Source organism: Scylla paramamosain, chromosome 16, assembly GCF_035594125.1.
Source record: "Scylla paramamosain isolate STU-SP2022 chromosome 16, ASM3559412v1, whole genome shotgun sequence".
In the NCBI taxonomy this organism is placed as follows: domain Eukaryota; kingdom Metazoa; phylum Arthropoda; class Malacostraca; order Decapoda; family Portunidae; genus Scylla; species Scylla paramamosain.
Genome location: NC_087166.1, coordinates 17,493,766 through 17,508,053, shown reverse-complemented (window position 1 = coordinate 17,508,053; position 14,288 = coordinate 17,493,766). Strand labels below are relative to the sequence as shown.

At 39.8% G+C, this 14,288-nt stretch overlaps 1 protein-coding gene across 5 annotated transcripts in view; it reads right to left on the bottom strand.

Moving 5' to 3' along the window:
* LOC135108114 (rho guanine nucleotide exchange factor 38-like) overlaps positions 1-14,288 on the bottom strand; it is a 152,562-nt gene that overhangs the window by 39,766 nt on the left and 98,508 nt on the right. For 4 of the 5 annotated variants that reach the window (XM_064018799.1, XM_064018800.1, XM_064018803.1 and 1 more), the window contains 3 exons: positions 13,864-14,055; positions 13,545-13,685; positions 224-310 (listed from right to left, as the gene is read on the bottom strand). In XM_064018799.1, the coding sequence (XP_063874869.1) occupies positions 224-310; positions 13,545-13,685; positions 13,864-14,055 (420 nt within the window). The remainder of the gene's footprint in view (positions 1-223; positions 311-13,544; positions 13,686-13,863; positions 14,056-14,288) is intronic. The other variant, XM_064018801.1, reaches the window with a different exon arrangement.

Sequence of the window (14,288 nt, the reverse complement as noted above, 5' to 3'; positions counted from 1 at the left end):
CTCTCTCTCTCTCTCTCTCTCTCTCTCTCTCTCTCTCTCTCTCTCTCTCTCTCTCTCTCTCTCTCCTTCTATATATATATATATATATATATATATATATATATATATATATATATATATATATATATATATATATATATATATATATATATATATATATATATATATATATATATATATATATATATATACTACCCATTTTTAATGCTTTGCTTTTGTTTACCTTTTCTTCTGAAGCATCACCATAAAAAGTGGACTCGTGAGCAGTAGCTTGTAGCTGGGCAGGTGGGATCTTACGTTCGTTTGTCGCCTGTTTAATGAGACAATATAGATAAAAGTTCCAATCCAAAAATATTTTCACATAATTTAAAAATATTAATATAAATAAACGTTTCTAAGGAAGTTACACATCCTCTGTTTTGACTACCATATCTGTCGAGTGATCGTTGTTCCTACATTTTCCCGAGACTTGTCGTAATATTGGTAACTATACAATAGGAAAACATTCATGTCAAACTGAAAATAATGAATAGTGAATACAGCAACATAGCAGTATTGAACAAAGGGATGGGAATATAACTGTGTGTGTGAGATGATCGATAGGGTGTGTATTATTGTCTCGAACACTCGAGTACTGTTCCGTTTTTGACTTGTATCGCCACTCTCGTTCAGGATTCAGACTGCCTTGGTCTTCGCTAGTAAACGCGCCTCCTGGTTCTTGTCTATACCTCTAACTGCAGCTATTATAGGATGCACAAGAAATGCAAACTTAAGATGGCGGATTTTATATTGTCATCTTAAAAACTGTTAAAAGCGGAAGTCCCGAAGTAATATTAGAAATACACTTGGTACTGGTAAGACCCTCATCTAGATTATACTGACGAAGGAAATAAAGAGAGAGAGGAATGGAGGGGAACAGGGGATTATGAGAAAGAATAGTGGATGGAACAGGGGATTATGAGAAAGAAGAGAGGATGGAGTTCTATGCAGTGATTGGCAAGGTGGAGGTTTTGATTTGGAAATCGTGCATTGGAGAAAAAGAAAATCTAAGGTGCGACAACATGGTGGAACACTGCTCATCGGAAAAACATTGTCACCAGATAGCAATAGGTTATGGAACTGGACCAGCAGAACCCCTGCTTATGGAACTTCAAACCAGGAATTTAAAAAGACAGAAATGGATATGTAGTGGCAATTATCCATGCGCATGTAGTTTGTAAAGTCTGATTCATAAACATATCGCAGTTCATGTAAATCGTTGTATGGTTCCCATTTTAATTTCGTCAGTGCAACAACTCCTTGCATTATTCCATTTTCTCACATTGTCGTCACACAGTGTAACAGTTATTATGCTGCACCATAGTAGTTATGTCGTACAGCACTAGACGCTGATAGCAAAATTATCAATGAGGGTAGTACTCTTAAATCTCAAAAAAATTGACAACGACAATTACCTTCCCCCCTGTGAAGGAAGTAGGAACAACGGTATACAACATCTGGTAGCATTGTTTGTTGCCTCGATTTCTTCGATTCTGCTGTTATGACGACATCCTGCTACGCAGTATTATATGGTAACAGTGTTTGTCCGATGAACAGTGTTCGACGTGTAGACAAACCTTAAGGGTGAGTTCTGACTAGGTTGATGGACTGAGATGGAGATCAGTGAGAATCAGAGAAGATTCAGGGAAGGGAATGGTTGTGTTGATTAGATTTTTACAAATATAATGGTAATAGAAGAGTACTTGGCAAAGGGTGAAAACTTTCATGGACCTAATCCTAAAGAGAGCATTATAGTAGAATAGCAGGTGAGAGGAAGCCTTCTGTGAAGTCCTTTAAAATTAGATTGTGAAAGGGCAGTTATTGGAATTGATTAAGGCTTTCTGTAGGGAACGTAGAGTACAGGGTAGAGTAAGTATGGTTTTCCTGTAGACAGTGAGGCAGGGATGTTTCACGACTGTATGGTTATCTGAGAAAGATGAAAACTTCGCACGAAATATTGATGCAAGGCTGAAATTAAATAGAGGTGGATGTAGCATATATATATATATATATATATATATATATATATATATATATATATATATATATATATATATATATATATATATATATATATATATATATATATATATATATATATATATATATATATATATATATATATATATAAAAAATCCCTCTTAATTGGCATCAACGGGACCGCCGACATGCCGGATACCAGAAGTTCCCGGATACTTGAATAGAAGTGAAATTATGTCCACAATCACCACCCTACACTCACGCATCTTACCATAACAAAGATCAGCTGATCGCCGTGCCGCTCGTCGCCACCCGCGCTGCCACCTCACACTCACCAACACACAATACTACTGTACTAACACTGTACAACTTTAGGCATGATGAAGGCGTCAGGCGATAAACAGTGCACACGCGGGACTGAGTCACTGAGTAAACACAGTGCAGTGGGCCGCGGGTGGCGCGAAGCAGTGCGCTCTGGTGGCGAGGGGACAGAGTATGCCTCGCGCGGGAATTTTAATCGATTTTATGAGTACACATTGATTTCTTATTGATTTTAAGGCTCGGGGAAAAATGTGCCGGATACTTGAAGCTGCTGGATACTCGAATGCCGGATGAGAGGGATTTTACTGTATATATATATATATATATATATATATATATATATATATATATATATATATATATATATATATATATATATATATATATATATATATATATATATATGCTGGATACTCGAATGCCGGATGAGAGGGATTTTACTGTATATATATATATATATATATATATATATATATATATATATATATATATATATATATATATATATATATATATATATATATATATATATATATATATATATATATATATATATATATATATATATACACAATTTATCTTTATAAATTATGCTGTCTTACTAGTAGGGAGTGAAAGGCAATTTCAGAGAGTGGTAGATCAATTCTACTCGTTCTGTGTTACAAACTGAGGGTGAATGTCAGAAAGAAAAGTAAGATGATAATGTTTGAGAGGAAGTGTGAAGAGAATAGAGGTGGTGAGTGAGTTTACTTTTTCGCAAATATTTTCTAAACAAGCAGTTGGATAAATACGAAACTTTTATATATATATATATATATATATATATATATATATATATATATATATATATATATATATATATATATATATATATATATATATATATATATATATATATATGTAGGAGAGACACAGGCCAAGGGCATCTAATTAAATCTAATAAATCTAATAAAAAAAAAAAAAGCCCACTGAGATGCCGGTCCCCGAATAGCATCCGCAAGCAGTAGTCAAAAAATTGAAGGATAAGTGTCTTCAAATCTCCCAGTTAAAAGAATTCAAGTCAGGAAGGTGGAAATACAGAAGCAGGCAGGGAATTCCAGAATTTACCAGAGGAAAGGATGAATGATTGAGAAAACTGGTTAACTCTTACATTAGAGAGGTGGACAGAATAGGGATGAGAAAAACAACAAAGTCTTGTGCAGCGAGGCCGCGGGAGGAGAAGAGGCAGGCAGTTAGCAAGATCAATAGAGCAGTTAGCATGAACATAGCAGCAGAAGATAGCTAGAGATGCAAAACTGCAGCGATAAGAAAGAGCCTGAAGACAGTCAGTTAGAGAAGAGGAGTTGATGAGACGAAAAGCTTTTGACTCTACCCTGTCTAAAAGAACGGTATGAGTGGACCCCCCCCCACCCCCGATATGGACGAATAAGTCCCTTGTACAGAGTTAGCAGCTGAGAGGGTGAGCAAACTGACAGAGACGTCTCAGAATACCTAACTTTATAGAAGCTGTTTTAGATAGAGATGAGATGTGATGAGGATGTTCAGTGTAGAAGTGGGGGACAGTTAAGTGTCAATGAAGAAGAAGGTCTCCATCCATCCATAGATGGATGGAGAAATTAAGTTTTTGAGGCATTCAGCAATACCAGGTTTACTCTGCCCCAATCAGAAATTTTAGAGAGATCAGAAGTCAGGTGTTCTGTGGTTTCTTTGCGTGAGTTGTTTATCTGAAGGCACTGGACGTATATGAAAAGACGCGGAAATTTGCAGGGTGGTATCAACAGCATAGGAGTGGATAGGACAAGAAGTTTGTTTAGAAAATCATTGATGAATTATAGGAAGAGAGTGGGTGACAAGACAGAACCCTGAGAAACACCACTATAAATAGATTTAGGAGAAGAACAGTGACCGTCTACCACAGCAGTTAATAGAACGGTCAGAAAAGAAACTTTGAGATGAAGTTGCAGAGAAAGAAGGATAGAAGCAATAGGAGTTTGGAAATCAGATTGGAGAGCAATAGTTTGGAAATCAAAGCTTTGTACCAGACTCTGTGTAAAGTTTTTGATATGTCTAAGGCAACAGCAAAGGTTTCACCAAAATCTGTAAAAGAGGATGACCAAGACTCAGTAAGGAAAGCCAGACGATCACCAGTAAAGCGGACTTAACGGAACCCATACTGACGATCAGATAGAAGGCTGTGAAGTGATAGATATTTAAGAATTTTTCTGTTGAGAATACATAAAAAAAAATAAAAAAATAGAAAAGCAGGAAATTAAAGTAGTATGACGGTAGTTTGAGGGATTAGGAGGGTCACCCTCTTTAGGAACAGGCTAAATGTAAGCAAACTTCCAACAAGAAGGAAAGGTAGATGTTGACAGACAGATCTGAAAGAGTTTGACTAGGCAAGATGCAAAAACAGAGATGCAGTTTGGAAGAACAACAGGAGGGACCCATCAGGTCCATCAGCCTTCCAAGGGATTAAGCCAGCGAGTGCATCGAAAACATCATTCTGAAGTAGGTAGAGGGTGCAGGAGAGGGAGAAACAAGCCCTGAATCTTTCAAGGTAGGGTTTTTAGCAAAGGTTTGAGCGAAGTTTCGCTTTAGAGATAGATGTGATAGCAGTGGTGCCATCTGGTTGAAATAAAGGAGGGAAAGAAGAAGAAGTATAGTTTTTGAAGATGTTTTTGGCTAGCTGCCAGAAGTCACGAGGGGAGTTAGATCTTGAAAGATTTTGACACTTTCTATTAATGAAGGAATTTTTGGCTAGTTAGAGAACAGACTTGGCATGGTTCTGGGCAGAAATATAAAGTGCATGAGATTCTGGTGATGGAAGGCTCGAGTACCTTTTGTGGGCCACTTCTCTGTCATGTATAGCACGAGAACAAGCTGTGTTAAACCATGGTTTGGAAGGTTTAGGTCAAGAAAAAGAATGTGCGCTTCCATGCCAGACACTGTCATCTCTGTTATGCGCTCATAGACACACAGAGACAGAAACAGTAGTCATTCCAAGGAAAATCATTAAAATACCTCCTCATGTCCCCCCAACTAGCAAAGGAAAAACTCCACAAGCCTTTCTGTTTAGGGGATGCTGAAGAGGGATTGGAGCGATAGGACAAGATACAGATATGAGACTGTGATCGGAGGAGCGCAACGGAGAAGAGAGAGTAACAGCATAACCTGAAGGATTAGAGGTTAGGAAAAGGTAAAAAATGTTGGACGTATCTCTAAGACGGTCAGGAATACGAGCAGGGTGTTGCACATTAATTGCTCTAGGTCGTGGAGTATAGCAAAGTTGAAGGCTACTTTACCAGGATGGACAGTGAAGGGATAGGAAAGACAAAGCTGCTGCTGTCTCAGGTCAGGGTTCCTCAGTCTCAGGTCAGGGTTCCACCTCAGTCTCAGGTCAGGGTTCCTAGTGAACGGACGTGTTTAGTGAGCAGTGACCTGACGCTAATATAGCTGGCTAGTGTAGACATGGCGCCTTGTGTTGCTGAGTCGACAGGTTGTGTTAGTTCTCCTGTTCTCGAGGCCTTCGTTGCGAAGGTCTCAGAGGTGGAGGCTGAGTTCCATCGAAGGATCTCGGAGGTGCAGGCTGAGTTTCGTGAGAGAATCTCAGACCTGCAGGCTGAGTTCTATGAGAGGATCTCAGCACCTGTGGGAGGGTCGTGCCCCACCGTCACCTTACCTAGTAAGGCGACGGAGGAGCAGTGGTCGGTTGTGTGCAGGGGAGCCAAGAGGGTGAAGGTGCTCAGGGCACCTTCCGTGGAGACGAAGAATCCCTTCACTGTGCTGGAGGAGGGGAAGGAGAAGGAGGTGGACAGGGCTGGAGGAGGCAAGAAGGAGGGGGCAGATGCAGTTACCCTGCCCCAAGGTAGAGTGCTTGTGTTTGATGATAGTCAGGTTAGGCACTTAGATAGTGCGTTCTGTGCTAGGGATAGGAAGCGTAGGTCGAGGGTGTGTTTGCCGGGGGCCGGGATAGGGAAGGTAGCTGATAGGCTAGACACGTGCTTGGAAAAAGATGGGACCAAGCCCATTGTTTTTCTCAGTGCGGGAGGGAATGACCTTGGTAAGGTCAGGAGTGAGGAGCTTATCAGGAGGTTTCGACAGGCTTTGGACAGGATTAGGGACAAGGGTGGGATCCCCGTGGTATGTGGTGTCTTGCCGAGGAGGGGAGTTGGTGCTGAGTGGCTGTCCAGGGCTATTACAGTGAATCGCAGGCTCGCGAATCATTGTAGGAGTAATGGATGGACGTTCATCGACAACTGGGACCTTTTCTATGGCAGGGACACCTTGTACGCCAGGGATGGAGTGCATTTGTCACGCCAGGGTGTTCGTGTTTTGGCCGAAACACTCGAGCGGGAGGTAACTGCACTCCAGCACTTTTTTCGTTAGTCGGGAGGGAAGAAGGGGTAGTGAGGAGAAGGCAAGGGGCAAATTAGTTAAATCTAGAAAGGAAGCTAGCTTAGGGATGGTGAGAAATAGCTTAAGTGTTTACTACACAAATTGTAGAAGTATTCTGAATAAAATAGACTTGCTTAGAGGAATAGCGAGTGTAGAGAAATTTGATATCATTGCTTTAACTGAAACTTGGTTAGATATGTCAGGAAAAGTATTTAATCCAGAGGTTAAGATAGATGGGTATACAATGTTCTATAAAGATAGAGAAAACAGGAGAGGAGGAGGTGTCGCGTTATACGTTAGGGACACATTACAGTGCTGCATGAACAATAGAATTAAAACAGATAACAAAGCAGAGTCGATATGGGTAGATATTAAGGAAGGATCGCAGTCAGTAGTACTAGGGGTAGTTTACAGACCACCGACCAGTACAGAGGAAATTAACACCTCACTGTGGCAGGAATTAAATAGAGCAGGCAGGTACAGTCAGGTATGTGTGGTAGGAGATTTTAATTTTAGGAATATCGACTGGAGTCTGATTGTGGGTAACAAGGAAGCAGAGGAATTCCTTAAGGTAATTCAGGATAATTTTTTAAAACAGGTAGTCGTAGAACCCACAAGGGGGAATAATATTCTAGATTTAATTCTTACTAACAGGGAGGAAGCAGTCACGCAGATAGAGGTTGGAGGACAGCTAGGTAACAGTGACCATAGGGAAATTAGGTACAATCTAGAATGGGAAGAAACTGTTAGAAATAAAAACACTAGTAAAATACCTGACTTTAGGAGAGCAGATTTTGAAGAATTAAAAAGGTACCTCCAAGGAGTGGACTGGCAAAGGATGCAGGGTGAGGTCAGGTCAGGGACGGAGTTCAGAGAGATAAGGCAGGATGAGGGAGGTGAGGTGAGGCTCCAGAAGGGAGGAGGAAAGAGGAAGGGGGGAGATAGGCGTGAGTATGTTGGAATGTCAGGTCATGCTGAAATGAGAGAGGTAAGGTCGAGGCGAGTTGATGAGGGAGGGGAGAGGATGGTAGGGAACGAGATGAGGGGGTTTAGGTGAAGTAAATGTAGATGAATTGTATAAATATTTCGTAGATAAAGTTCATACAGGTCAATTAGCAAATATCCCGTATAAAACAATAAGATCACAAAAAAATGACCCTAAATGGATGACTGCTAGGTTAAAGCATTATATAGGGCGTAAGAGAAGTATATATAAGAGATTAAAGGCAGGAGAGGAAGTTTTAAGGACACAGTATAATGAATTAGTTAGAACAGTCAGGAAGTTAACGAGGAAAGCTAAGGACAATTATGAATTAAAGGTAGCCAGCCAGGCGAAGACGGACCCCAAGGGATTTTATCAGGTATACAGGACGAAAAATAAGGATACTGTAGGTCCATTAAAGGCAGCAGATGGGGAGCTGGTTAGTTCTGGGGAGGAGATTAGTAAACTTCTGAATGATTATTTTTTAACTGTCTTCACTCAGGAAAACATGCAGGATATGCCAGATAGTGAACAGGTGTTTAGAGCAGATGAGTATGAGAAGCTGACGGATATTTCCATAACTATGGAGATAGTGGAGCAGGAGATAGATAGGCTAAAAAAGTTCAAGTCACCAGGACCTGATGAAATATATCCCAGAGTACTGAAGGAATGTAAAAAGATTATTAGTGAGCCGTTAGTTTCTGTCTTTAGGAAATCACTGGAGTCGGGTGAGGTACCAGAAATGTGGAGGCAGGCTAATGTAGTACCCATCTTTAAGAAAGGGGATAAAACTTTAGCGTCTAATTATAGACCTGTCAGCTTAACTTCAGTTGTAGGTAAAATGTTAGAGTCAATAATAGCCAGGAACATTAGGGAACATTTAGACAAACATAACTTGTTAAATCAGTCACAGCATGGCTTCACGAAGGGGAAGTCTTGCCTGACAAACCTGTTAAGTTTTTACAGTAAGGTGTACGAGGCAGTAGATAATGGTGATAGTTATGATATCTTATATCTGGACTTTAGTAAAGCATTCGACAAGGTGCCCCATCAAAGGCTCCTGAGAAAGGTTAGGGCGCACGGGATAGATGGGAAGGTGTTAGGTTGGATAGGGTCATGGCTTGGTAACAAGCGACAGAGAGTGCTAATAAACGGCTCGAAATCCAAGTGGGGTCATGTCATTAGTGGGGTGCCACAGGGATCAGTATTAGGGCCATTATTATTTCTAACATATATCAATGACTTGGATAGTGGAATTAGTAGCGATGTTAGTAAATTTGCGGATGACACAAAGATAGGTAGATTAATTAGGTCAGAAGCGGATGCCATCGCCTTGCAGACAGACTTAGATAGAATGAATGAATGGACGGATAGATGGCAAATGCAATTTAATATCAATAAATGCAAAGTGCTTAGCGTAGGTAGAGGAAACCCAAACAATAGGTACACATTAAACACCCAAACTCTGGTAGGTACAGGGTACAAGAAAGATTTAGGAGTTATAGTTAGCTCTGAACTCCGTCTAGGGAAACAATGCATAGAAGCCAGAAACAAGGCAAATAGGGTACTAGGATTCATTTTTAGGAGTGTTAAAAGTAGAAGGCCGGAAGTAATATTAAAGTTATACTTGGCGCTGGTCAGACCTCATCTAGACTACGCTGTGCAGTTCTGGTCCCCACATTACAGGAAAGATATAGGTCTATTAGAATCAGTACAGAGGAGAATGACTAAAAGGATACAGGGGATGAGGAGTATTCCTTACGAAGCGAGGTTGAAGCGGTTAAATTTACATTCTCTAGAGAGACGTAGGTTAAGAGGGGACCTGATAGAAGTCTTTAAGTGGTATAAGGGTTATAACAAGGGAGATGTAAGCAAAATTCTTAGGATCAGCAACCAGGGTAGAACAAGAAATAACGGGTTCAAGCTTGAAAAATTTAGGTTTAGGAAGGAGATAGGAAAAAATTGGTTCTCAAATAGAGTGGTAGATGAGTGGAACGGACTCAGTAATCATGTAGTTAGTGCTAGGACACTAGAGAGCTTTAAGAGAAGATTAGACAAGTTTATGGATGGGGATAACAGATGGAAATAGGTACGAGTGTTTCATACAGGGACTGCCACGTGTAAGCCTGGTCGCTTCTTGCAGCTTCCCTTATTTCTTATGTTCTTATGTTCTTATGAACATTGAAGTTTCCATGAATGGAAATCTCAGCAGAAGGGAAGAAAATCAGAATGTGCTTCACTTTGGAAGTTAAGAGGCCAAAGGATTTCTTGTAGTCAGAGGAGTTATGTGAGAGGTGTACAGCACAGATAAATTTAGTTTGAGAGTGACTCTGTAGTCGTAGCCACAAGGTGGAAAACTCGGAAGATTCAAGAGCGTGGGCACGAGAGCAGGTTAAGTCATTGCGCACATAAACGCAACATCCAGCTTTGAACTGAAAATGAGGAAAGAGAAAGTAGGAGGGAACAGAAAAAGGGTCTACCGTCAGTTGCCTCAGACACTGTGTTTCAGTGAGGAAAGGAAGATGAGGAGAGGTGGTGTTCTAGAGATCGAACATTAGATGAGACCGTGAAGGTTGCAGAAGTTAATGAAGAAAAAGTTGAAGGAATGTCAATACATTTAGGTTGATACCAGCAAGGATACATTTGTGGTTCCTTCCCCAGATGGGAACTCCGAGACTGGTGTAGGAGTCGCCACGATAATTTAAAATTTTGAGTGAAGGGTGTGTGTGTAATTAGGTGCTTGTAGTTTTGTGTGAAGGAAGAGGATTGTCTTTAGACGGTAGGCTTTGACTGCCCCTTTGTATTGTGGGACATAAAGAGAAACGTTCAGCGAGGTCACAGCTAATTTTAATAAGTTCAAAGCACCCACGTCCCCCGTCCCCCCGTCAGCAAACCGTTCCCTAATTTATGGCACTACATTTGCATTGTTAAGTGTGTTTCATTAAGAAGTTTACTCCTGGTTTTGAAAGTGAAACTGGCAAGATTCGAGCAGGCATTCGGACAGGGGAGGATTTTATGTGGAATAGTTGTGATGTGTAAAAAGGCATTCAAGATAGGAGGAAGGCAAGCAGGGAAAGACGGGAGTGGAGGGAAAGGTGGAGTGATACGGGTCAAATTTGTCACATAAAACCTTCCTCTGTCCGAATGTCTACTCGGGTTTTGCCAGTTTTACCTTCAAAACCAGGAGTAAACTTCTTAATGAAACACAACAATGCGCTGTAGTGCCATAAATTAGGAGACGGTTTCAAACGAGCTGTGCCAAAATATCATACTGATATTTACGAAAAACGATGCCTCATATGCTCCGAAATGGATAGTAAGAAGCTGAGAACAATGCTAGGTAAACATTTTGAGACCGATGGAGAAATGAAATAGATGATTGAAGACAGGTTTGCCATAGAATCACTTGCAATATACACGAAAGGAAGAAGTATCTATGCATTTAAAGAGAGGTTTAAGGTTTAAGGTTTAGATGTCAACATAGATCAGGGATCTGGACGTAGAACAAGACACAGCAATCAGGAGTGCATTCTGTGGAAATCAGCAATCTGAGAATGGCAAGTGTAGTGACAAAATAAGAGGTTGATAACACTAAGTATGAAATGTGTAATATGAACGCCCATGAAAGCAGTGTAAGTTGTGGAGTGGAGGAATGGGTGAAAAAGAAGACAATGAGGTGACGTGGCCATTTTGAGAAGATGCAAAAGAAAAAAGTGTGTAAATAACTCGTGAGATGCTAATAGGAGAGGAAGGCCACTTGGAAGAAGGAAGGACAGGGTAAAGGAGCACATGAGTGAAAGAGGTGACAGTAAAGGCTAAGTGCATGAACAAGTAAGAAAGGAATGTTTGGATAGAGGGAAAGGTGGAGGCTATTCTATCACTGCTGTTCCAGTGAGTGGCATTCCAAAACAATGCTTCGGAGTGTTTGATTGTTATACTAAGTCATTGCTATTACATAAAAAAAAATAATGATTTTATATATTATATATAGTATTAGTATGATTTGGCAGAGCCGCAGCCAAGGGAGTTTCTGAAAAGAACAACACCCAATGGGCATAATAATAGTAGACTATCGTTTTTAAGCCATTCTAATCTCTCTCTCTCTCTCTCTCTCTCTCTCTCTCTCTCTCTCTCTCTCTCTCTCTCTCTCTCTCTCTCTCTCTCTCTCTCTCTCTCTCTCTCTCTCTCTCTCTCTCTCAAAAGAATTCGAAGATGAGTGAAGGAGTTTTAAGAGCGAAAAGAGCGAGGAGGAGCCAGAGTGGATTCTTTCACATATGCATAAAGGAATCCTGCTGAAACTTTGTTATTTCTTTAATAATAAAATTTATTTTCATAATCATATTCATTACTGCTATAGTTGTACTTCATTGCTATGAATTTGAGGATAAGCTCCAAAACAAAATTCGTTCTCGCTTTCGGAGGATGTATAGCTCGGTTATTTCTTTTGGGATCGAGCGCAGCAGTCGATGGCTTTCGGACATGATTGTGTTTAATAAATCGATTGTTTATATTTCAGGAATCTGCCTACGAGACTCATGTAGCGGCAATGAAAAGAAGGGAAAGTGACAGCCTCGTGGAGGAGGAGGAAGTGATGGAATGGCCGGCTCTCCCTTTCTTACCAAATCCAGAGAATAAATACTCATCAGTAATTATTATGATGCTGATAAAAAATAAAAAAAAATAAATAAATAAAAAAAATCAGAATTGAAGGAGTGGATGATCTGGAACCTATTCTGCATGTGAAGTTGAAAAATAATTAACACCAATTTAATAGTCTTGTAAGACACTAATACATAAGAACATAAGAATAAAGGAAGCTGCGAGAAGCCATCAGGCCTACACGTGGCAGTCCCTGTATGAAATATACCTACCTATTTCCACCTACCATTCCCTTTCATAAATATGTCTAATCTTTTCTCAAAGCTCCCTAATGACTTAGCACTAACAATCTGATTATTGAGTCCGTTCCATTCATCTACCACTATCTGAGACCCAATTCCTTCCTATCTCTTTTTTAAACCTAAATATTTCAAGCTTGAACCCGTTATTTCTTGTTCTATCCTCGTTATTGATACTAAAAATTTTGTTAACGTCCCCCTTGTTATAACCCTTATAGCACATAAAGACTTCTATCAGGCCCCTCTTAACCTTCGTCTCTCTAAAGAATGTAAATTTAATAGCTTCAGTCTCGCTTAGTAAGGAATACTCCTCATTCCCGGTCTACTTTTAGTCATTCTCCTTTGTACTGATTCCAATCTTTCCTGTAATATGGAGACCAAAACTGCACAGCGTAGTCTAGATGAGGTCTGACCAGCGTCAAATATAGCTTTCATGTTACTTCGGGACTTCTACTTTTAACACTCCTAAAAATTAATCCTAATACCCTACTCCAAATCTGATTTAGAGCCGTTTATTAGAACTCTCTGTCACCTGTCGCTTAGCCACGACCTTATCCAGTCGAACAATTTCCCATCTATCTCGTGCGCCCTAAGCTTTCTCAGCAACCTCTGATGGGGTACGAACCTTGTCAAACGCTTTACTGAAGTCCTTATATAGGATGTCATAGCTTCAAGAACAGCTAAAAGCAGCTAACTTTATAGTGTCATGATATTTTTGTAAAATACTTGCAATATTTAACTCTTTCAGGCATGCTGAAATTAGTTATATTATAGTCCCATGCTTACTAGAATCTTACCTTTATGTCTCACCCGATACACAGGTGGGACATAGAGGCAACTCGTGATGTCTCAGTAATGAGACATCACGAGTTGCACCTGCAAAATTAAATAGTACGTCCTGGTTGGTGTAATTTTAAGGAACGTACCCTTTTGATTTTGCGTGATACACTTCCATGGTGATCCTTGACAACATGCTTCTTTTGTAGACTGTGAGGGAGCCGTCTTAGTAACCACTCCATCTGCTGTTGTGCCCTGACTTGTGCTGGCATTGGCTCCATGTTTTCAGTCTAGAAGATCGGGATATTATGCAAATATTGTGAAGCAATATGTTCCCTCCTACAAATTCCCCCCATAAATTGAAATTATATTCTATTTTTTTTTTTTTCATATAAGCCTCTTGTTGTCTTCAAGAAGTAGTTATAATTCAGAGGAGGCTGTACATTTCTCGGGTAGTGGCAATCGTACTTGAGCCAATTGAAGGTAAATATGCGTCATTCGTCCCTGCAAACACAGACGAGCAACAATAAGGTTTTGGAGGGCTGTGATGATCACCTCCAGGCCATGGATAGTCAGCACCGGCAATTCTGCCAGAAGAAGGGATTCAAGAGCTTCATAGATCTCCACGTTTCTGTTTTTTTCCCCAACATTAGGCTTATCCTGAAATAGATCACATGCATTTTTCTATTTATTTATTTTTTATTATTATTTATTTATTTATTTATTTATTTATTTATTTATTTTATTTATTTATTTATGATTATTATTATTATTTATTATTATTATTTTTTTTTTGTAGATCAAATCAGAGTTTACCCTTTAGTCTGCATAGTGTAAATAGCAAATATGATTAATTTCGTTCATCGGTACTCAACTACTGCCATTTCATATAA